Source organism: Populus nigra, chromosome 1 (genome assembly GCF_951802175.1).
Source record: "Populus nigra chromosome 1, ddPopNigr1.1, whole genome shotgun sequence".
NCBI classification, from domain to species: Eukaryota; Viridiplantae; Streptophyta; class Magnoliopsida; order Malpighiales; family Salicaceae; genus Populus; species Populus nigra.
The window spans coordinates 19,507,486-19,530,242 of NC_084852.1; the positions used below are offsets into that span (position 1 = coordinate 19,507,486).

At 36.1% G+C, this 22,757-nt stretch overlaps 4 protein-coding genes and 1 long non-coding RNA gene across 10 annotated transcripts; 3 read left to right on the forward strand and 2 right to left on the reverse strand.

The window, feature by feature from the left end:
- The first annotated feature begins 375 nt into the window (after positions 1-375).
- LOC133697037 (uncharacterized) lies at positions 376-2,456 on the forward strand. Of its 4 annotated transcripts, none has more exons than XR_009842800.1 (4): positions 376-589; positions 838-989; positions 1,189-1,260; positions 2,214-2,456. XR_009842800.1 is itself a non-coding variant. In XM_062119376.1 (4 exons), exons 1-3 carry the CDS (start codon positions 435-437, stop codon positions 1,209-1,211), a joined length of 288 nt encoding a protein of 95 aa, XP_061975360.1. In that variant the 5' UTR covers positions 377-434; the 3' UTR covers positions 1,212-1,260; positions 2,214-2,456. The 4 variants fall into 4 exon arrangements, 3 of the variants coding, with proteins under 3 accessions (XP_061975360.1, XP_061975349.1, XP_061975366.1); XM_062119376.1 differs by having other exon boundaries at positions 377-589; positions 838-947; XM_062119365.1 differs by lacking the exon at positions 1,189-1,260 and having other exon boundaries at positions 377-589.
- A 3,694-nt stretch (positions 2,457-6,150) lies between these two features.
- LOC133680812 (zinc finger protein 4-like) lies at positions 6,151-7,718 on the forward strand. Its single transcript, XM_062103809.1, has one exon. It carries the CDS (start codon positions 6,718-6,720, stop codon positions 7,288-7,290), a length of 573 nt encoding a protein of 190 aa, XP_061959793.1. The 5' UTR covers positions 6,151-6,717; the 3' UTR covers positions 7,291-7,718.
- Positions 7,719-8,881: 1,163 nt separating this feature from the next.
- LOC133680811 (TIP41-like protein) lies at positions 8,882-12,006 on the reverse strand. The gene is made up of 8 exons (XM_062103808.1): positions 11,799-12,006; positions 11,493-11,678; positions 11,221-11,311; positions 10,658-10,771; positions 10,489-10,548; positions 10,346-10,387; positions 10,012-10,140; positions 8,882-9,210 (listed from the first exon to the last, which is right to left on the reverse strand). Exons 1-8 carry the CDS (start codon positions 11,936-11,938, stop codon positions 9,100-9,102), a joined length of 873 nt encoding a protein of 290 aa, XP_061959792.1. The 5' UTR covers positions 11,939-12,006; the 3' UTR covers positions 8,882-9,099.
- Positions 12,007-13,423: 1,417 nt separating this feature from the next.
- LOC133676345 (homeobox protein HAT3.1-like) lies at positions 13,424-20,976 on the reverse strand. Of its 3 annotated transcripts, XR_009835580.1 has the most exons (10): positions 20,838-20,976; positions 18,465-19,782; positions 17,508-17,673; positions 17,245-17,368; positions 17,033-17,145; positions 16,397-16,951; positions 15,358-15,684; positions 14,622-14,711; positions 14,053-14,511; positions 13,424-13,740 (listed from the first exon to the last, which is right to left on the reverse strand). XR_009835580.1 is itself a non-coding variant. In XM_062098013.1 (9 exons), the coding sequence occupies exons 2-9, from the start codon at positions 19,703-19,705 to the stop codon at positions 14,335-14,337; spliced, it is 2,793 nt and encodes a 930-aa protein (XP_061953997.1). In that variant the 5' UTR covers positions 19,706-19,782; positions 20,838-20,976; the 3' UTR covers positions 13,917-14,334. The 3 variants fall into 3 exon arrangements, 2 of the variants coding, with proteins under 2 accessions (XP_061953997.1, XP_061954009.1); XM_062098013.1 differs by lacking the exon at positions 13,424-13,740 and having other exon boundaries at positions 13,917-14,511; XM_062098025.1 differs by lacking the exon at positions 13,424-13,740 and having other exon boundaries at positions 13,917-14,511; positions 18,465-19,779; positions 20,838-20,958.
- On the forward strand, positions 20,264-21,209 carry LOC133676362 (uncharacterized). Its single transcript, XR_009835582.1, has 2 exons — positions 20,264-20,705; positions 20,866-21,209. It is a non-coding gene; the product is annotated as an uncharacterized LOC133676362 (long non-coding RNA).
- Positions 21,210-22,757: the final 1,548 nt, after the last annotated feature.

Consider the following 22,757-nt stretch of genomic DNA (forward strand, 5'->3'; position numbering starts at 1 on the left):
GACGGTTTTGCCGAACCACGTAAAATATTATGTCAGTGTGCTTCTCCTCTATATGAGCAAATATCAATATATCACCTGACGCAATTCCCAACAGTTCTCCTCAAACTCTGGTCAATAATTAAGAAATTCAGTTGTTGCAGTCAACACTGTTAGCAGATAAGGGAGAATACAGAGGAATTAGAGTCACCGGCAGCTTATCATCGAGAACAATTTGCACTTTCTAACAACGTGTAAAAGGCCAGGAACGTTCCATAGGAGATTTTGCTATAAGCATTGGCCCACAGCCCGCTTCACAGGCAACATAGCTCAATTGCAGGCTTTCAACATGTTGGGCCTGGTCATGGGCCTAAAGATACAGCTGTACCCTACACTTCATTTTCATTTCACACCTCTCTCTCATTCCGCAAAAACCGTTTCACGTTTTCTGCTCTCTAATGGCTTGGCGCAGTGGAGGATCACTCTCGCGGTCGCTCATGTCCGCCGCCAGGGCGCCGACCCCCCGCTCCCCCGCACCGCTCCCTCGCCTCCGTCCGCCGCCTATCTCCTCCCCCCGTTTCCAATCTCGCCGCTTATCCTTCGCTCCTTCTAGGTAGCCGTTCCTCTTAGATTTTTCTTCTCGATTTCTTAGATTAAAACATCATTACCCATTTCTTCTCACTGCATGTGGCTTAATGAGCTCGTTTGAGATGGAAGGTTAAGCATTGTGGATCCTTAATTTAGAAAATTGTCAATGCTAATTCTAGATTTTGTAAGAAATCAAGAAAATTTCATTTTTCCTAAACAATTTTTGCGTATTGTTCATCAATGGGCAGTTTTCTTTGTATTGTGTTTGTGTAGGAACTTGGGAGAACTGGGATGCACGCAGTCGTTGTTGCCTTTGGTGGCCTCGGGGCACTTGACATCACGTCTCAATGCTAATGTGCGGGCTTTCTGTGAGCTGTCTCATGGTACCTTCTGCCGTACTTGTCCGGATCGCTAATAGTTTCTTTGTGAGTCTTACTGTTTCTAGGGCACACAACAAAGCAAAAGTTGTTAGTGAACTGCTGCCCTGAATAACTTTGATTGGGAAGAGTAAAATTTTTTGAGTTTCTTTCCTCAAGTTTGTCAAAATTACTTTATGAAGTAGATTTGCTTTTGTTGGTTTCATGAAACCTGGTTAATGAGAGGAATTGGGATTGGGGTTGATAGGGAGGAATGGAAAAGATGGGTGATGCACGTGGACTTACTGTCAGCTAAAGGCGCAGAATTGATGCCACAATTGTAGGTTTCTCGTTTTGTTCTTGTTTCTTGTTCGTAGAAAACATAAATGTAGTGCATCTGTACTGAGTCCAAAGAGAAACCAGAGCCTTAAAGCTAAGTTTTGAGGCATATAGTCAATTGCTTCATACATTTCAAAATGATCATTTGCAAGGTTTTTATGTTTCTAGATTCTTATACTGGGAGATATATCTCTCCTGATCATTTAGTTGTTCATATTGAAAGGTTTCTGTACAAATCTGTTAATATTACTTGGGCTGAAACTTGTCTCCATTTGCTTCTAAGATAACAAACACATTGCTATTAGTAGCATTTTTCTTCATTTATTGTTATTGTTGTGTTTTTTTTTTAATATTGTCATCATAAGTTGGTTTGCAACCCACTTGTGCATATTCTTTTTTCTTTACTGCTGATAGAAAAAATAATGAGAAATCCTTTTAGTGTGTTAGTTTTCTCAGTATGGTTGAATGTAAGAGTCATTGCTTGATCCCATGAGAGACACATCTCAAGTGATGCATTTGGAAGTTAGAATTCAATGGATTCTCTTCTATCGACATGATAGGCCAGATTCAGATTTTGTCTTCCATTTTCTTCCTTTATTGTGTATAGTTTCCTGCAAATTACAAGCAAAAACCAAGGTGTATTCCTTTTCTGTTTTTATTACTTGACAGCTCCATCACAATGAAAATTGAATGTCCCTATAAGCCACTAGATTCTGTAATCTGTACTGGAAAGGCTGACTTCAAATCAATTAGCCAGTTTTCATGTGGTTATTAGCAACAAAGATTATTCCAAATTTCAGATTAAGATCTGAAATTAGAAATCTTTGAATTCAATACTTTGCTGCTATTGAACTCAAGTTTCTTGCTGCTTGAAGGAATTATGCCCCAAAAAACTACGCTTTTCTGATGCAGAATTCCTGCACGGATTTTGAACCATTTATGCTGTTGTTGCAGGTACTTGAAGAGCCTTTAGATTAGCACAACCAAGTGCAACATTGTTTGAAGGAAGTCGGTGAATGGAGTACCCTTTGGGATGTTAGGATGTTAGGCTTTTTGGCATGCATATTTAATAAAGATGTCATGTTCTATGCTACATCTGAGATCATTGTTAGATTTCCTATGCTCTTGGGACAATCAAATTTTATGGTTTTATAGGCAACTATATTTGCGTATAAGTTTATTTGCCTGTTCCTCTGATTTATACCTTGTTTCCGCAAGGTCCTGCTGTTGATGTTTCATTATCACTATCACTATCGGACCTCCTTTAGTTTCTGGAATTTATGTCCTTGTTTATTAAATGAAAGGGTTTTCAAGGGCTATCCGCTGCCCCTCTGTAAGTGCTCGATGATGTGTGGTGCTATCATGGAGTAGCCAAAAGTGCAGGGGAATTCTTGGGACGTGGCTTTAACATGGTTAAAAAAAAGCTTGGAGTTTTAACTGGACATTCCAGCATCCGTTTTCTTAAAACTAGATACTAGATCTTTTAAGTATGGTTTCTAGAACTTGCATTGGTATTGGTGAGATTTTGTTCCATGCAATGGCTGGGTTGCCCTCCAAGGAGAGGAGTATGAATTTCCCAAAAGTTATTGATGGTGACGAGCAAGGTACAGTCAAGTAGCATAAGGTTGAGATGCTGCATCTGAATTATGTTTACCTTTTGACTCTCTTGTGGAGGAACACCTGGTGAACGCATGGGATGCCACACCTGGCTAGTGTCTCATATTAGGAGCGTGTTTGGCAGTGTAGTTGCGAGTGCTTTTCAAATAACTTTTGCTAAAATGCATGCCAACGATGTTTTTTTATTTTTTAAAAATTATTTTTGACATCAGCATATCAAAACGATCCAAAACATACAAACCATATTAAATTTTAGCAAAAAAAAAAAAATCAAATTTTTTGGGAACGCGGCCGCAGCCGCGTTCCCAAACGGTGCCTAGTTGTAATCTATGAACAAACAGCACGAGGGCTGTCGTTTTCAGCTCGTGCACCAGGACCCCGCTCCATATTGGTGGTGTCAATCGTGTAGCACACTGTGCATCCATATTTTGGCTTTAATGTCATTGCATTTTGTGAGGATCTGAGAAGGTGCCACCTCCAAACACCTTCATTTTAATGTGACTAATGCTAGTCTAGAAGCTGAAAAGAGAGCTCTACTATCTTGAGATCAAATGCACGCCAGCTCCGTACAAGCATAGCTTTCCAGTCAGACTGTTGGTAGCTTTTGATTCATGGGAATAGATTGGGATAATACAATCTTACTCGTACTGGTGTTTTAGTGGATGGAGCCCACGTGGAATGCAACGAAAGACAGTTTTAATCATGTCTCGTGTCCTGTTTTTTTTCCCATTAGACAGTCTTATGATGCTCAGTTTCATTTGCTTATCAAATACATTATTGGGGTCATTAAATCCTATGGGCTTGCTGAGAAAAGTCAAGAAGTTTGACGAATTTGAATGTTAATGAGGAAGCTCAGAACCCGTCCTGTGCAACAAAGAAACAACCGAATAAACTCTTCAGATGATAACCACTCGTTCTCCTTTGTACAGGAAGCTTGTGCCATTCTGCAACAGCCCATTGGCTAAATAAAAGCTTTGAATCGATACTCGGTAAAAGGGTGGAATTCGGGGCCACATTCAACTTGTTAAACGTCCATATTCTGCATGAACTGATCCCAGGAAAAGGCAAGTCATGAATGAACATCAAGTGGTTGGTTGGCATTTTATGTTATAAGTAAGCCCTATTTCTTCAGGTTTTTTTTTTTGTGTTTTAAAAATATTTTTGAATTTTTTTAAATTAATATATTTTTATATTTTCAGGTTATTTCGATACGTGGAAAGTTAAAAATAAATTTTAAAAAGTTGAAGTTAAAAATAAATTTTAAAAAATAAATGATAGACATTTTAAAAAAGAACACAACATTTTCATTTCCAAACACACACCATGTGGTCCATGGAAGCAAGCCATCGGCCCATGAATAGTGATGGATCTCCTGATTGTCCCAATTACGTAAGAACCTTGCCTTCCAACAACAGAAACTTGTTCCCAGAAAATTTGCTTCTCTCTTTTTACACCGACAGCACATGAAATGAAAAGAACTTGCATCACAGCTGGAAGTGACACACAAGAGTAGCCAAGCGGAGCTTTAACCACGGAGATCCTTGTGTCCATCCTTTTCCACCTCCGAGCTAGTTCTTCCAAGAGAAACTAACGTGAGTCGAGTTTCTAAAAGAGATGGAGGTCACTTTGCATCACCACTATTCGTATTCCATTTTTATTTTTTTATGCACTTACAGTGGTACATTGATTAAAACCATTTTGTGTCGTTCTCGTTTGACCAATCGTACTGTTGAAGCCAATTCAACCATTTTCAATTGCTCTCCAATTAACGGATGTGATGTGTCACCAAATGATGCATGCTGGCATCCTCTTATATCACAAACAGATTTGATTCCTTTTTATTTTTGTGTTTTAAAAATATTTTAAAAAAATTAAATAAATTTTTTTTTAATTATTTTAATATACTAATATCAAAAATATTTTTTAAAAAATAATTACCCAGAACACCTTTGACCTAGCTATCAAGCGAAGCAGTGTTTCACAGGGGAGACGCCCAGATACAGCTATTAAAGTCCCAAAGCGAAGGAGAATTCTAGTCTCAGAAAGTCTAGAAAAGAGAGTGTTGTACGAAATCCCTTTGGCCGTTTATGTTTGAGTCTTCTCCGGACAAACCCTTCTTCCCACTTGACGTAACATCAAACGGGAAAATTTAAACCTGAAAAACTCCATTAAAAAAACAGTTCAAAAGGACTCAAAAGCAGTGTCCTGTGTAATATCAAGTGCCACATGAATAATGGGTAAGGAATCAGAAATGGACAGAATGAGAAGGTTGTGCGTTGGTTAGGAGTCAGAGATGATCCTGATTGTGAATGATAGAAAGTTGACTAGAGCAGTGTGCTAAACATCAAACAATAGACCTAACTCCAAAATTGTCTTTACCCAACTGTTCATTTCTACATCCTCGTGACGTTAGTGGAGCATGTAATTATGCATCGAAGGATAATATTCAGCACCGCATGTAGCTACAAGAAAAAACCAAGTTGCAAGCTTCATAGACCAAAAAACAATATACCTTTTCAAGTGCTCCAAATCCAAGGAGTATGGGACAATTCTCAGTCTATGCCTACTCATTTTAACTGTCAACGACACAACCCCTTATCCTCGGCCGGTTCCCACAGGTCTCTAACCTCTCTTAGGGCACGCTTCTCTCTAAGAAAGGGAGAACAAAAAATTGTTATATTATAACATTCCAAGCTCCACAATAAGTACAAATGGCTGGTAATGCACTTCTCTGTTTGTACATGAACATTGGCCACCAAGCGTTTAAAAAATCAGCCCGAGAAACTCCTAGACGAAGACCCCCACATGGATACTCTTGTCTAAAGGAAAACAATATTAAAATGGCAAGAGACCACTCTATCTTATTCTTGCTTTAAACACAATTATTGGCATTTCCCTGGGTCCCATCACGATTCAGCCCCCACCAACATTAAATCAAAAGGCAATTAGAAAACAAAGGAACCCTACCACCACTGAAATCAATATTTCCATAGAGCTTTGAAGCTTATCTCTTACTCACTTCTCCGAATAGGAAATGCATCTTTTCAATGTCGTTATCACATAACATACCGACTTGACAGCATTGAACACTACAAATGTCCCTCTTGGTAACTTGTGCCCACCATTATAGAAATATAGTGTTTACCTTAGATACGCTGAAGCAGAAAAGCATTGAAACAGATAGTTATTGTGAATAAGAATCATTTACTGGTGATCCTATCTGCAGAGGTGGATGGCTTGCTATCAACAAGGGGATCCAACTGTAATCAAAATCACTTGATAAATGGACACTTCTGCATGTTCACATTTATCTACGAAGGTGAGTAGATCCACCCATCCACCCATCATCTACATAAATAAACCCGAATCTTGGAACCTTTATACTGAAGACAGATAAGTAAAGCAATTTTATATGTTTACGTGATATAAGAAGCACTGAAGGCAGAATCAACTAATTGTAAGATCATGAGTTTGACGACGGATGGAATTATTGTTGATTGTCAACCATGAGTTTCCATAGCTACTCCAAAAGAGAACCATGTAAAGTTGGCTTGATTTGAGGAGTGAAAAGGTAAAGAAGGTGGAAGAAAGTGGGGAATCCTAAGCTTGACAAGGGCAACGGTAAAATGACATAAGCATTGTCCCATGTACACCAAGCCACTAGTGGGGTTGCTGAATTGAGACCAAATAAACTTATCTTCATTTCCATTGTTAAATCTATCTCCGTTTGTTTCCCCTCTCCTACTTCGATCTAAACCTTCAAGTCTGCCACGATTCTTCCACCCTTTCCCTATTCATCTCCCCTCCACACACCTCTAAGAAAGTTCAGATTGGTGAAGATATGATCTTCCAGGAAGAAGCAATTGAAATAAAAACCCTCAAACACCAAAATGAGATGTTGAACAGCAACAATAGCAATGAAGGCTATGATGATAACAATCCAGGAGAGTGGCTGAATCTGAGCCTAGGTGGAAATTCACCCTCAACAGCAGGAGATTATGACTCACAATCAAGACCTACTTCTAGCAAGGTTTTCTCATGTAACTTCTGTAGAAGGAAGTTCTTCAGCTCACAGGCACTCGGGGGTCATCAGAACGCCCACAAAAGGGAGAGGGGTGCAGCGAGAAGATACCACTCCCAGAGGATGATGACAATTATGGGTTTGCCAGTGAATTCTCCGATGGCTAGATCACTTGGGGTCAGGCCCCACACCCTTGTGCACAAGCCAAATAGAGATGGAACTGCTATTGCAGGGAGATTTAATGAAGCCAGTTCAGGATTTGATATGTCATGGATGCCCTTCACAGTTGATGATACAACGGATTTGACATGGCCAGGCAGCTTTCGCTTGGATCCACAACCACCAGAGACATCATCAGAGCCACTCAAGCTTGACTTGAACCTTCGACTCTAATCAATCCCTTTGTTGTGGTTCCAAATTTTCTTCTCGCAGAACAGTTTTTGACGAACCATCTAATACAGAAACTAATACAGGCGGGCAACCAACCTTATGAAGTGTTAAACATCATACAGATTCTGCCTGGTTCTAGAAGAAACATGGAAAATGTTCTGCCAAGTGTGCATGTCATGTACGAGAAACCTAGAAAATACCCCTACTCTTCAGTTCAATTTCTGGAAAAATAAATGCCAGATAACCATATTTATATGGCAGCTAACTATGGGGATTCCTTCAATCCTAATCATCAACTTCCAGTTTTGAGCCACTGTACATTTCTTTTTTAAGTGATCATTAAGTTTTTCTGGTACAATAATCATATCATTTCACGCCATCAGTTATTAAGCTATCTTTTTTAAAAATAATGATAATGCAGTTTAACATTATTAGACATTTTTACTTATTTTAATTAGAAGTTGTATATGCAGTTTTTTTTTTTGGTGCAATAATTATCCATTTTACACCACAGGTAATTATTCTTTTACACATATAAGTTATCTTAACGTACAAACATTGATTGGAACATCTTAACACAAACCAGATAAAATGCAAAGAAGGGAAGGATGATAATGGAAGGAAAACAATAACATCCTAACAATATGGCTCTCCATGTGGCATCTTGCATTTCACATTACCTTTTTTTTTCTGCTTTTATGTTCCAAAATTAGTAAAATATCACAAAGATCCATTTCGCTGACCCAACTAATTTGGGATTAAGGTTTGGTTGATATTTTTTTTGTATATGACCTAAAGATAACCTGGCATAGACAAAGTTAAACTGGCCATAAGAAAACAGCAACTACCTGAAGAAAGGTGAACCTGAATCTAACCTCTGTACAATACACCAATACTCTAGTCCATGGAATTGTACTACCCAAGAAGCAAAGTAAATTTGATATAATACATAAACTCTTCTGCTATTCATAATGGCACACTTTTCCTTGCCTTTATGGCCCATATCTTCTTGCGTAGCATGTTTAGCTTGTATCAGTTTCTCCAATGTTGCATACAACTCTTTCATCCAGTGCTCAAGTGTTTCGTTTGCAAATTCCATTCCAACATGCTCAGTTAACCATACTCGCTCATAGGCATATTTTTTCAAATACAACTCTATTTTATAGGTGTTAATCAGTTGAAAATGTCGATCTTCTAAGGCCCAACTTGATTTTCTCCATGAATATGGTCGGGAAACACCAAGTAGCAATGTCATATATAAGGGGATATTATCTATCATTGATGGTGGCTTGGTTTTCTTCACCCTTGTAAAGAGTTCTGTGAACTCTTCGCTTCCCTATTCTCTTGCCATCTGTGCACTTCTTATCCTCCTTCATTCACTTAACAGTTGTGATGCATTTCAGTTGACAGAAACACTAAAAAAGCTTTGTGGCCTTCTTATTGTGCTTCTTTTCTACACTCTAAACATGGCTCATATGTTCTCCTAGTGCTTATATATCTCAGTTTATCCTAGTCGCAATGTCATGTTCATGTATTCCAATTAGTTTCTACATCATATTCTCACCTGATTCATGGAAACAATTAGACAAACATGTACAGAGAATATCTTAAACTAATATCTTTGTTTATCCAGAGGATATTGTTTTTTTTTTCCTCTTTCCACAAATAAATCCATAAGATAGCTTGTTGATGTAACAAGAGTGACTTAAAAACCCACTAGGAGAACTGAATCCACCAGAAAGGACTTGATTTCTATATGACCTCAACATAGTAAACAATTCAAATCTTCATGCACATAGAAAATTTACAGCCTTACAAGTTACTGTGGACCACAAGCTTTTGAGTCTTATGCATGATGACAGGAAGCTTTTGGCTGATGATGCTTGGATCACTATATGAAGCAGCATCAGTAGGATATCCTTTCTGCAAAATAACATTACAGAAATAAAATGCATTAGGAAAACAGTTGTTACATGTTACACAAGTCAACCATGCAACAGTTAGAAATATATCTATGCAAGGCTCTAAATACCTACAGAAAAAAGAAAAAATAAAAGCTGATATCTTTCTGAGAACAGGAAGACAAATAAAATTCAATATTAGCTGATTTAGATAGCCTATGTGGATGCATCTTAAGAGATCTATATCCAAAAACATAATGAATTTCAGTATAATACTGTGATATTATATCAATGCAATATATTTACATGTGCACCAGGCCACACACTTCCAAGTAGAACCAACTTATGTGGAACTTTTGTAGAAATACCCAATAGTGCAGAAATTACAAGATTCAAAGATGTGTAAAGAACAGAAACATGTATTTTAGACAGCAGCATGTCCTGTGCCTAAAGTTTCGCAGGACATGCTAGAGAGCTTATTCAGTTCATCCTCTAGGGAATATTCTGTATCTGTCTTTTCTATCCAGATTTGCTTGCCTTTTCGCTCCTCACTCTTTTAGATACATTTTTTGAAAGCTATTTGCACACTACTGCTATTTTTATAACAAAAAAACAGGTGATCATTCCCATGATGACACTCAGAAAAGAATACATCTCTATCATGAAAGAGTATAAACTTGGAAAATAAAGCTAATGAAATAGTCATTCTCATGAACACATACAAGCAAGCATGTTCAAAGACACACATCTAGCCATACATGTGCTCATTATTATGGTTGTGTGTGTGTGTGTGTGTGTGTGTGGAGAGAGAGAGAGAGGTTACGGCAGCCAGAGCTTGAAAGGTGGCTTCTCTCCAGCAGCTTTCTCGAAGAATGACAGGATTTGCACTATCACTAAAAGCACAATGCATACGAGTATCCCTTAATCTCATTAACACTCCATCAACTCTAAGCTGTAACAGGGGGTGAAAAAGAGAGATTGATTTGGTGAAACAATGTAAAAAGTGAAGAAAAATATGTCCCCTTTCAGGAGAAAAAAATTGTTTAGAGCTTCTTTATACTAAGCATTGATGCATGCACACATGCAGATGCATAGAAATAGAGCTGTTTTTACTGCAATGGATGAGAAAATTGAGTAAATAATGACGATTAACTCACCCAGAAGCGCAAAAGAAGAAACCAACAACTTGGCATGACTCTCTACAAAATTCAAAGAGGACACAAACAGTTCTTTAGCAACTGATTATCAGCAGCATATCATATCAGTGCTTGGAACAATTAGTAAATATTTTAGCATTTACCACTTTTACAGTTAAAAGTGAAACCCCATTATCAGCCAGTTCATCTTCATACAAAACTACCTGTGGAATTAAACAGATTATTTCATCAAGATACACCCACAAATGCCAGGAAGAGAAAATGAATATGGTTTTATGAATTTATGATCCTAGTGTAGCACAAGGAGTCAACCTCATCATAGAAAAGAATAGGTTCTTTTGATGCAAGTGCAACCACATCAATTTGCTCTTCGCAGTCTTCCCAACAGGGGCTGCAGCTAGCCTCCAAAATTTCCCCACTGTCTTTCTGATCACAAAACCAAGGATATGATCGAATATTGGCATGAGGAAGAGGATAGCCATTTTTTTATATTTAACAAAAGCTTAATTACACTATATCTGAGCCAACTTATGACTGCTATTCATCAGAGATCAATCTCAGCCATAAATAACATAATTGTTTTATAAAAAAAAAAAAAAAACCCATCATTTCATAGCCTTTACAGTAAACCCAAACATCCTAAAAAAAGTTTTAATCAGGAACTATTTTAGAAGCTATCAACGTTTTGAAGGGAAAAAATGACGAAAAACAGAAAATTTAACATTAAAATAAAAAATTCAAACATAAAAATTCTCAATGAGGACATGAATTAATCCATCAAGTCCGCAAGTTGTGTTGAACATGGCCTCAACAAAATATTTTATTCCCCTCCAAACACGACACAACAAAAAAGTTTTTTGAGTAAAAGAACAAACCTTCTCCATATCTAATCCAATTGTTTCAGAACCACAATAAGGCGTCGTGAATGTATAATCATAATCCAATATCACCTGCTGGAATGGTTTGCTGCAAATTAAATTCAAAAGTGTTAACACAAGCCAAAAACAATCTCTCTTAGCTAAACTCTCACACATTACTAATCAAAAATTCAAACAATTCAACTGTCTATTACCGCAGTGCACTTCAGGATGCCGTACATTTGGATGTAATTAAATCCAAACAAAATGAAACAAATACTTAAAATTACCTTCTAAATTTCCATTGTGCAGCAGCAGGAACTTCAACCGGCGGTAAAGCCTCTTTTTTCCAGCCAGTCAGGGCATCAAATGCATTAAAATGAATTTTTGCACCACTAATTACATGTTTAAGCACCAAACAACTTTCTCCAAAAACCATCTCTGGTAAATGAGAAGTTTCTAGCTTCTCTTCCCATCTGCAGCGTTCACAGCAGGCATCAAAGACTCAAAAATTAACAATTTGTACTCAGGTGCTCATGAGAAACTTAAAATGATTGCAAATTTGAAACTAATTTAAAGAGAAAGAGAGAGAATACGTGATCACAGAGGAGGACTTGAGAATGGAGCCCTTGTAGGATACGATTTCCCATCCGTGGATGCGTAGTCCATGGTGGCCGTCGGTTAAAATCTCGGCGCCGGCGGCTTTAAGGTCTTTGTCATCTACTTCCAACTCCATTGCGGTGATTTTTTCGGTTGCTTTGCAGCTTTTCTGCTTTGCTTTGGCCTTTCTGTGTTTAAAGTTTTAGGCATTTCGGGTACGAGATTTGGCGGGTTCGGGTTGGGCCGAAAAAGAACATCCAATTTGGTAATATTTTTTAAAAGAATAAATTAGGCAGTTCATGTATGATTACTTTTCTTTAACTTAATTTCTTTAGTCACTTAGACTGTTTTTTTTTCTTTTTCTTTTTTCTTTTTTGAGAATTATATTTGCTTGACTTGGCATCAGTCCTTAACCCAATATGTAATTTGAAATAATATAATTAAAAATAGAAAAAATTGTACAATGAATAATGTCATAGAAAGAGTAAAAATTGCATGAAATGTTGTTTTGTTTTTATTGTTATTTTAATAAAATTGATTTTGATATTAACAAAATAAAGAAATGAAATAACAGTTAAGGGAGGCATTAGCTGGATCCGAGACGATAATATGAAAACTAATCTGCTTACTAATTCCACTCTTTTTTTTTTTTTTTTTTTTTTGGTAACCACTCTTATTCCATGGAACTTCGGGTTTGTCAACAGTGGTTCATGGTCTTAAAAACACTAGTTCAATCAGACTGGAAAGGCGAAGCCCTTGTCTAAATGATCTTCACCCAGGAATCAACATGTTTTTTAATCAGTGGGTAAGAATAACAATTCGAGGATGGAGAATGGAAAAGAAACATCAGTTTTTGTCGTCCAACTCAAGACTTCAGTAGGCCGAACTAGTCCTTTGGCACACGGCAGCTATACTACGGGCGGGCTAAATTAATTTTTTAAAAAAATATAAAAAAACACTAAGAAATGTTTTTTTGGCAATGCTATTAAAAAACAAGTAAATCTTCAAATCTTTTAATTTGGCTTCTTGTTTAGAGCGAGTTTTTCAGGGTAATTATTTTCGGTTTAGTTTGGTTTTTATTAAAAAAAATAACCAAATTAAAATTTTTTTTAAAAAAAAAACCAAAACTGGTTCAAACAGACTGATTTCGGTTCGGTTCGATTTTTTGAACAAAAACCGGTCAAACCAGTTTGGCTCAGTTTGACTCAGTTTTTTTCCGGTTTGGCTCTATTTTTTTAATCGGTTTTTTTCACGGTTCGGTTTTTTCGGTTATTTTTTTCCGATTTTCTCGGTTTTCTTAGTTTTTTTGGTTTTTTTTCTCACCCCTAGAATTTCCAATTAAATCATATAAAAACTAACTTTGTGTGAATTAGTTGATTTAATGGGTTCAAAGAAAATCTGAATAACTGGAAAAAAACATTGGTAAACTTATATAAAAAACCAAGAAATTTTTAAAAAAAAATATTAAGAGAATGGCATTTTAAATAACTCCGATCATATGCAACTCGCTTCATGAATATAGTTGAGTTTAATAATTTTTTAAAAAAAAAACCATTAATTTTTACTTAATTAAATAAATTTAAAGATTTATTAAGAGTTTTTTCAAGAACAAAACTATCAATTTACTATTAAAATACGCAATAAACATAGATTTATATACAGTGTTTTTCCACCAGAGAACTGTAGAATTACATCGAGCCAAAGCATTTATTTGTTTATTTTTGTATATTTGGGTTATCTCCGAAAGAATAATACTATTTCATAGGAAAAGAAAAACAAGACAGGAAAGTTATAAATCATTTGATCAGTAAAACCCACCAATAACTACTGCATTGATCACCTGGTTGGATAGCTGCTTACACATCTCCTCTTGTCACTCTTGCCAAAATGGGCATGCATTCTTCGACTTCGATCAGAGACAATAATCAAAACACCTTCCTTCATGTCCCCAGTTCAGGAAATAAAAGACCACTGATTAGCTGTTAATTGCCAAACATGACATTTCTAGGATGTTGTTTCTCTATGTTCTAGGTTGCATACCAAATTGCAAACTTGAAGCAATGCGATATCGAACTAGATGCAAAGAAATTGTGCATAAATTGGTGACTTAGAGATTTAACATAAGAGAACAAATTATAATCTCATTAAAAAATGAAAAATAAAGGTATTGATGATGAGCTGGACTCGCTCAACATTTTTTTATTGTAAAATTCCTTGTGAATGGAGTTGAATTAAAATAAGGCAACTTACTAATAAATGAAAACAGCAGTGAGCGAATCACCAATTACAGCACAACAGTAGCGTCTTGGGGTCACCTTCATGGCAGAGTTCGTCGTTGGCAATAAAACCAGTATATTATCTCCTAGCATCTTGTTCTTGCAGAAGGTAAATGGTCAGTTCGTCTACTAGGATCATAGAATAAAATGGATTTCCCGACCAACAATTTGCACAAGAGCTTTGTGCAAATCGAAAGGAGACCTCGGCTTCCTCAATTCTTGATTCAATAAAATATTTTTGAAGATCTACTTCACACTATCTCCTAGATTTTGGGGTGCTAGTTTTTTGTTTATTGCTCTTTTGGTTCTTCGATTCACTATCCCTCACATGCCCATCACAGCTACCCTTTCCTGAAGCACTTTTAGCTTTACTTGTACCTTCAGGTGATGAATGGTTGAAGCTCCAACGAGCATTCATGAACCACTTGTTAACCTGCATAATACAACTTCTATATTAGGAAAACCTGAAACTATGTTCTCTTATCTTTCACCCAAATGAAAGTTAATTTTAAAAAGAACAAAACAATTTTCCAGTTGTATGACCTGCTCAAAAGTAATTCCTAGCTCTTCTGCCAAACTTGCCTTTGCGGCTTGGTCAGGATACTGATTTTCCTTGAAGAAACTGTACAGTTTCTGCATACAAGAATGATCATCGCCTTAACCTTTGTCATCCTTTGTGTGTGTGTGTGTCAGAAAGAGAAGGAGTTGGGGGGGACCAAAAATGAAGTTGCAAGATATATTATTGTTCCAAAGAGAACACTGACAAGGGTATAACACCATGATATCAAAAAAATCTTGAAATCAGAAGCTGGCAAAGACTTGATTTCAACATTTTTCACATAGAAAATAAATAATAATCTCTCCAGTCTCCATATCAATCTTTGATATTTTTCTTTCTTCAACAACTAAATAAGCAGCTTTTGCAAAGCACTTCAAAAGTTTCTTATGTAATCGGATCATTTCTGAACCTTGCATGCACAAGTATAATTTGTTAAAGCAAACTTCGAAGCCTAAAAATAATGCCAACTCAACACAGACCAGCATGCAATTGAAGGATTAAAGAATAATATGAAACACGGAGGACTAAAAAAAATATTATTCATTTCGTTTTTTTGCTAAAAAGAGGACAAATAAATCATACTGCACATTTTCAATAATACCCAGCACCATGATGAGGAGATGATACCGAATAATGGCATGATATCTTCAACTCACATGAGGTTTTATGAGTTATCAGGTACTGTTGAGCATATTAAATAAATAACTCACAAAAACATACCTGAGTTACAGCTTCTCCAAGTTTTTTGTAAGCAGAGGGCCTAACTCTTTTACTGCTAGAACCAGAGAGAGATTCGCCTACATGTGTTTTTGCTGGGGAAACATTTGTATCTTGAAAGCTTGAGTTTTGGCGAGTTCTTCCAGAAGTATGTTCATTCTTCTTTAATTCCTGATTCATATTCTTGCTATTCATTCCATTCTCAGTAACAGAAGCATCTCCATTTGCTATCCCCATAGCAACATCTCCAGTGTTTTTCCTCCTCTTCCTTGGTGCAACAGTATCAGTGTAATCATCATCACTTGAAGTAGAAATGTTTCCATATGTTTCCTTCACAAATAGAGAACAGAAACAAGAAATCGAACTATTGAGAGAAAAAATCATATGATTAAAAAGTTGCATCATATCAAGAATAAAATCTTAATATTTGAAACTAAGTTTATACCTCTATGGGGACAGAAGGTGAACAAAATTTAATGTGAAATAATTCCAAGAAAGTTTTCGCCTGAGAAGCTTTATCTTTTTGGTTTAGGAAAAGAAAAAATTGCTGAAGATTTTGATATATGTAGCATTATCTATGATGTGGCACAAACTATTTTGTACACAAATGTGTGGGCACTACATTCGTACATTCATATGGAAGCATTACCGTTATATTTGCTTCCAAGAATCATCCATATTTGCATTAACATGTGACAAAGAATGGAAAATTCTGCTTTTATAATTATTGTAATTCCATGAGAGTATATAGTGCATGACATCTATCAATAATTCCTTCCCTATATTTGATGCTCTTCTCTGAAAAGGAGTGGAACAGACACTAGTCAGGTTAAAAATAGTTTTATTTATATGGAAAGAATCACAATGTCTTCGCTTCTCAACAAGAAGCAGGCAAAACACCTATTTGAAACAAAAGACCAGGATTAACTCTAATTATATGATCATGCTTGAAATAATAGCGTGTTAAGCAACAACTTAAAAAAGCGCCAAGACCATTTAATAGGAATCCTGTTTCATATGCTATAAGATCAGAGGCACTCACATCATAGAGCTTCTTGTAGTCCAATCTTTCAATATTTCTTTTTCCAGAAACAGGTGCAGACTTTTCTTGGTGAGAATCTGGTTCTAGCATGGATAAAAGCTTGCTGTTTAAAGAATGATTCTTCTTTCCACCAAATCTCGATCTTCGCCCATTAGAATCTTCATGAGGTTCAATAGGCATGTGGTATTCATCTCCTAAAGACAACCCATCACCATTAAGAGTGGCATCAAGATCCTCAGAGTCTGAAGTAAAATCAGAACTGGAACTTTCCTGCTTCAGCTTCTCCTCGAGAACTGGAGCATCAGGATCATAGTCATCATCCTCTGAATCATCAGAAGGGAGCCCCAAGTACTGTTTATCATCAGGTGGAGCCTCAAATTCATCAGACGCAGAACTGAAGCTGTATTCGTCAGAGCTTGATTCCTCCTGACTCTTCTCGTCAATATCTGGACCATCAGGATCATAATCATTATCATCAGAATCATCAGAAGACAATCCAAAGTTGTAGTCGAGTTTGTGTCCAGATGCTACTGCAGCTGCCTCGGGGAAAACATTCTGCACAAGGGATGGGAGTACAATAAGGAACAAACTCAAGTTTCTAAAAAATATATGTTAAGGCTGGGGCCGCATAATTACCTCCCAGCTGTCACTGATAGATATATTTGTTCCTTGAGAGTCATTAAGCAAGTCAATGCAGTCAACTTTGCAATCACATCCAGGGCATAACCAGCCCTCATCACCAGGAGGAACTATATGAAAAATGCAAAAAAGCAATCAGGAAAGTAGAAATCACCAAAGAGGAACCATTATTCAACTCAGGGCCATCAAACAAGTGGATAGATCATTACTGTCTTCTCTTAACAATGGTGGTACCAAACAGAATTGATGAAACCCTCGGTCGCAAGCACCATCACATAGTATAATATCATTATCAGCAGTCAAATCTTTGGATCCACATTTTGCACAGAATATCTGCAACAAATGGATTTAGTCTAAGTAATTACATTCCAAGAGATATTCAATGCTACAAAAACCATCCTAAACAGCAACAATTATGGATATAAGAAATTTTTTAACAAGAGAAGATGACAAAAAAAAAATATAATCCTACATCCTCACTGTCAATTTGTCCTTCAGAATCAAACAAAGATGCTGGGAACCTTCCTTCACCGCATAGTGAATCAATATGTTGAAATAAATCCCTTATTTTCACTTTGCGTCTGATGATTTCAGATGTGGCCCGTTGCAACTCCTTCTCAGGCTTTAACTTTTCTAGGCTGGAAAATTACATTAGTGGTCAAAGAAACAATTACAGATAAGCTCTCCAGTGGAGAACAGATCAATACACAAATAATGTAAAGAAACAGCTTGAGATCGCATCATTTTAAAGGGCAGGTCAAACTGGATTTCATTTATAAACAAAAGGGTTTTCTTCTATTTCTCATAATCATACATGTAAATTCAATTCCTTAGATCCCTCAAATTAGCCTCCTTGATGAAGATATTGATATATTTAGTCATGTACACCATAATATAGGCAATGAAAAATTTTTGGAGAAAAAAAAATTGGCTCGAGCGAGAAACTATGAGCCCACAGAGAAAGATGCACTAGAGAAGAGGGATATTACTTGGCAATAACACTAAAAGTTGAACTAATATCATCTTCAATTCCTTGTTTCAAAAAAATTAAATCGGCATCCTTTAAAAATCCCACTGCTCATTTATTAAACACTTCTTGTTATGGAATCAATTAACAATGATGATCATCTGGTTCAAAGGCCAGGCATCACATATGTTATCCAATGCGAATAACTTTTGCACTCCTTGCAAGTTTATCTAAAAAAAATCCCTGTTCTAAATTTTTGTTCTGACATTGGCTTCGCAAATTAACTTGTATTCAATTTCCAAATGCAATAAATCCTCGGTGGATAGCCAGCACTTAAATTTGGATTTAACTTTCTATACTGTAAAATTTAGTACTAAAATCAAAACAAAAACATTATGTGATGACAAAATTAACTGAAAACAAAGCACAAGAAAAGGCTATAGAAAAGTGAATAGTACACACCTAAGTCCTTTCCAGCCTTCCCCGGAATAAGCTGTGATCAAGCTTTGCTCATAGCTCATCCGATTCAACAAGTACCTAAGACGTGCCCTGATTCTGGAATATTCATCAGCCACTATACTTTTCCCTCTTCTCTTTTTCCTCCTCTTCCCTTTTTCCTCACCAGTGGAATTAACATTAGTAGAATTATAACTCGACTCAGGAGCTTTAGGTTTCTCTTGTGAGTTTGACCGGAGAACTCTATCGCTTTTTCTCGAAGAACTTATATTTTTCTTCCCTGACAATTTTGGAGTTTTCTTAACACTGGGTACACCTTGGCTAGTAATACCAATCACAATTCCAGATAGTTTTTCCAAATGTTCACAATCAGGGTATTTGGACTCCTTATCATGAGTAGGTCTTATTTGTTCATTTGCAGGAATGCTGATGTCATCACCAGGAGGCAAGCCTATATGTTTGATAGGACAACTCTTGTTCACAAGTTCAGTAAGCGGCTCCAAATTCTCGATAGAAATACCACTGGATAATCCAGTGCCAATTTCCATTGATTCATTTTCTGCAAGTTCAGAGCCGGGCTTCCGTCTTTCTTCCAATGGTTTACAACAAGCTCTGTCAGAATGAAACTCACGTGTCTGTCCAGACGTAGTTTGTTGAGAGTATGAACTTTCATCAATCAGGTCACTATTGCTTGCCTCTACAAGTGACAGTCCTGCATCTTCAGCACGAGAATCATTGGCTAGATCTTCAAGTGATGCTTGTGAGGTTTCATTTGCAATGCAGCTTGACAATTCTGTGTTGCTATTCCTAGGTTCATCCAGTAGAATACTAGAGTCAATTGCTTTTGATGATTCACTATGCACACAAGCAGTATTCACACTTGTAGCACCTGGCTCGAGTTTCTGATCCATAGCGGTTGATATAAGTCTTGGACTATTATCAAACGGAGCACTCCTTGCATTGTCAGGAGGTGGGTCCAAATCAATAAGAGAACTTTTTGTTAAATCGTCAGTAGATGGTTGCACAACTTCACCAGAACAAGATTGGAGAACTGCAGCACTGCTATCTCCAGCTTCAGTTTGTATGATTTCACACTCAAGCTTATGCCTCTCTTCCGGATATCCACCAAAATTGTATTCAGCACTGGGTTCGTGCGTATTTTCCAGTGTAGTTTGTGCAGGGCATGAATAACTTTTAGTATGAGAAACTTTTGATGGAGAAACACCCATGTGCTCAGCCTTGGACATAGGCTTTAAGTAAAATATATCAGCTCTCTAGAATTCAAAATCCAAATTTGTATTTGAAGGGTCTTCCCTCAAAACTACTGTGAAAAGAACAAGTCCCAGTCACTACAAATAGCATGGATATTATTCTCCTATCTATTTTCCATACACTTGCAGCATACATTAAACATCAGGAAATTTCATTGAGGGAGAGAGAGGATCAGATCTCAAAAAAATAGTCCAAATAAACAAGCATGGACAAAGCAAGGCAGTGAGCTATATATGACTAGACAATTAAGGAATAATAGTTACACCAGATTTTTACTTCGTCTTCACATGAGTAGATTCAAGCAAATCTTCTCAAGAACTCAAGTCTGTCATCGTCCCTTCAGTTGCACTAATTGTTCACTAATAGACTGCTATTAAGCAAGTTCACCACTATAATAGAAAGAAATGGTTATCTGGAAGCTTTGAACTCTCTCCCTCGCCTCGAATGGCAACATATGCATTCCCGCGTAAACGACATGAGTCAGTAAAAGAAAACTTAGCAGTGCACTTGCAACACTTTGCATCAAACACGTGCATCTTTTCTTTTTTTTTTTCCAATTATTAAAGTTGTGCAAACCTAGCTAGCATCAATTAACAGGATAAGTGATAAATTCTTGAATATAATAAATTCTAGCCTCCATGGTCCAAAACCTCTACTCTCACTCCATGGCAATTATTCAGCACTAAGCTGATAGGACCTTAAAAACATATTCCCCTGCTCTCTCTCTTTTTTTCTTTTTAATGCATAATTTACTTGGCATAAACTAAATTATATGTAGCTAACTTAAGCATTAGATTGCAAGGCTACACTTTTTAAAAAAATATATATCAATTTAATTCTTCTTTTCTCTCTCTTTCTTTTTTTTTTAAGAGAGAGAGAAATCTATCAAAGAGCTTCTTCTTCACTCGGGCGACATTTCTACGCAACATTCCTTTTAAAGCTCAAACAAAACAAAAGCATGGAACACCAAAACAGGTTATATCTTCTCTCTAAACTTAACTTTTATCGAAGATTTTAGTTTATCTTCTGCAGTTTTCTAGAGAAAAGGCGAATAAAAAGGGGACATAGAAAAATGAAACTGATATAATTGTAGTTTAGAGAACTGACCTTAGCATTTTATTTTTGCTGCATATAGTAGCAGTTTCTGCACAGTAGTTTTGATTTGGAAAGAGAGAGGGAGAATTTGTGACGAGCGAACAAGAAGAAGAAAAAAGCGGTTGATTGTGGTGGTGGTGGAGAGTAAAAGAAGCCTCTAAATCAGGGCCACCGTCGCTAAGAAAAAAAGAGGGCTCTCCGTTCCTGCTATTGTGCGCTTTCGGTGATATTTGTTTTGTGTTTCCCGGTGTTCCCTTTTATGGGCTGGGCCTTTGTTTTTAATATTTGGACTCTTATACAGAAGGCCAACTGTGGGCTGATCTGTATTTCTGTATTAGGCCAAAAGCAGATAAAAGAAATATGGCAATTTTTACTCTGCTAAAAGTCTGCGCCTCTTCGATAGCCTGCATGGGTGGACTCACGCCTGTTCTGCTAAGTTTATCTGTTTGTTTATTTCTTTTAAAAATATTTTAAAAAACAATTAAAAAAATTTTTTATTTTAAATGAATATATTTTTAATATTTTCTAATTATTTTGATATGTTGATATTAAAAATAATTTTTAAATAATTAAAAAAATATTATCTTAATATATTTTTAAATAAAAAATATTTTAAAAACTACACTTTCAAATAAACCTATAAACCTATAATTAGTAAACATTGCCTAAAAATTTGGGTTCCAGCCTTTAGTTGGAAATCGTGAATTCAGCATCCCCACTTTGTCAGAATCTCTGTTTAAATTCTCTGTATGCGGATTCTATATGTGCACTTGCTTAGAAATTGATTCCAGCCTTTAACTATTTAAGATTGGATTCCAATTCCCATTTTTCTATGCCATATGGGTTGTTTTTTAATCCTATAAAAAGATAAAAGGAAGCTCAACCTTGAATTTCTTACCTGTTGAATTATCATCCAATTGGTTTTTTTTTTAATCATAAATGTTCAGGTCAATTTATACGTATCTTAATTAATCCTTCAAAACCTTGAAGTTAATGACCATATAAACCTTCAGCGGTTCTAAGATTTGTGATACTCAAACTGATAATCTCTAAAAAATAAATTTAAAACTTGACCAATTGGGTTATATCCATTATGGTTCCAATCGGTTTTTATCATTGGATTATAGCCTAAGAGTGTTTGTTATTATTATTATCATTGCAAGTTAGTTGAATTGTTATAGGTTATAGCATAGGTTTTTTTTTTTTTTGAGCTTTCTAGTTAGGATATATGGTGTTTGAGGGTTCTGATAGTGCTTTTCCACTCTCACCAGTTTTAGCAAAGGTGCCAATGATAAATTAGCAAAGTTTGGAATTAAAAGTAGGAACTAGGAAATAGCTACTTGGGTTTTGTATCTCCCTACCGTCTGGATTGAACTTGCTTCTGTGAACAAATATAGCTGGCACTCTCTTTGAGTTTTTTTTTTTTTCCTCCTCCTCTTTCTTTTACCCTCAGAAAAACTTATCCACTCTCGAATATTCTTTCATTAGAAAATTAAGTGAAAAAATTAAAGCATGCCAGTCTTGATGCCTTAATGGTTCCGAAATAGGGTCACATGACTTGCATACGCATGCATGTATCACATGAAACTAACTTATAGGCTCACGCTACGCTACAAATCGAAGCAAGTTATTTTTCAAGCATTAACAAAAATTTAGATATTGTTATTGTGTCCTCTATATATATATATATATATATATATATATATATATATATATATATATATATATATATATATATATATATATAAATCACATGTATATTGAATTATATTTTTTTAATATTGAGATAGAAACACATTAGATTTACATAAGTCAATCCAGGTTGATATACAATACATGTAGGGATAATCTTGAAGAAAATAAACTAGAAATCAAAATCTTCAACTAACTCAATATTGAAAAATAAAATTAATTAAAAAAAACAAAACTCTT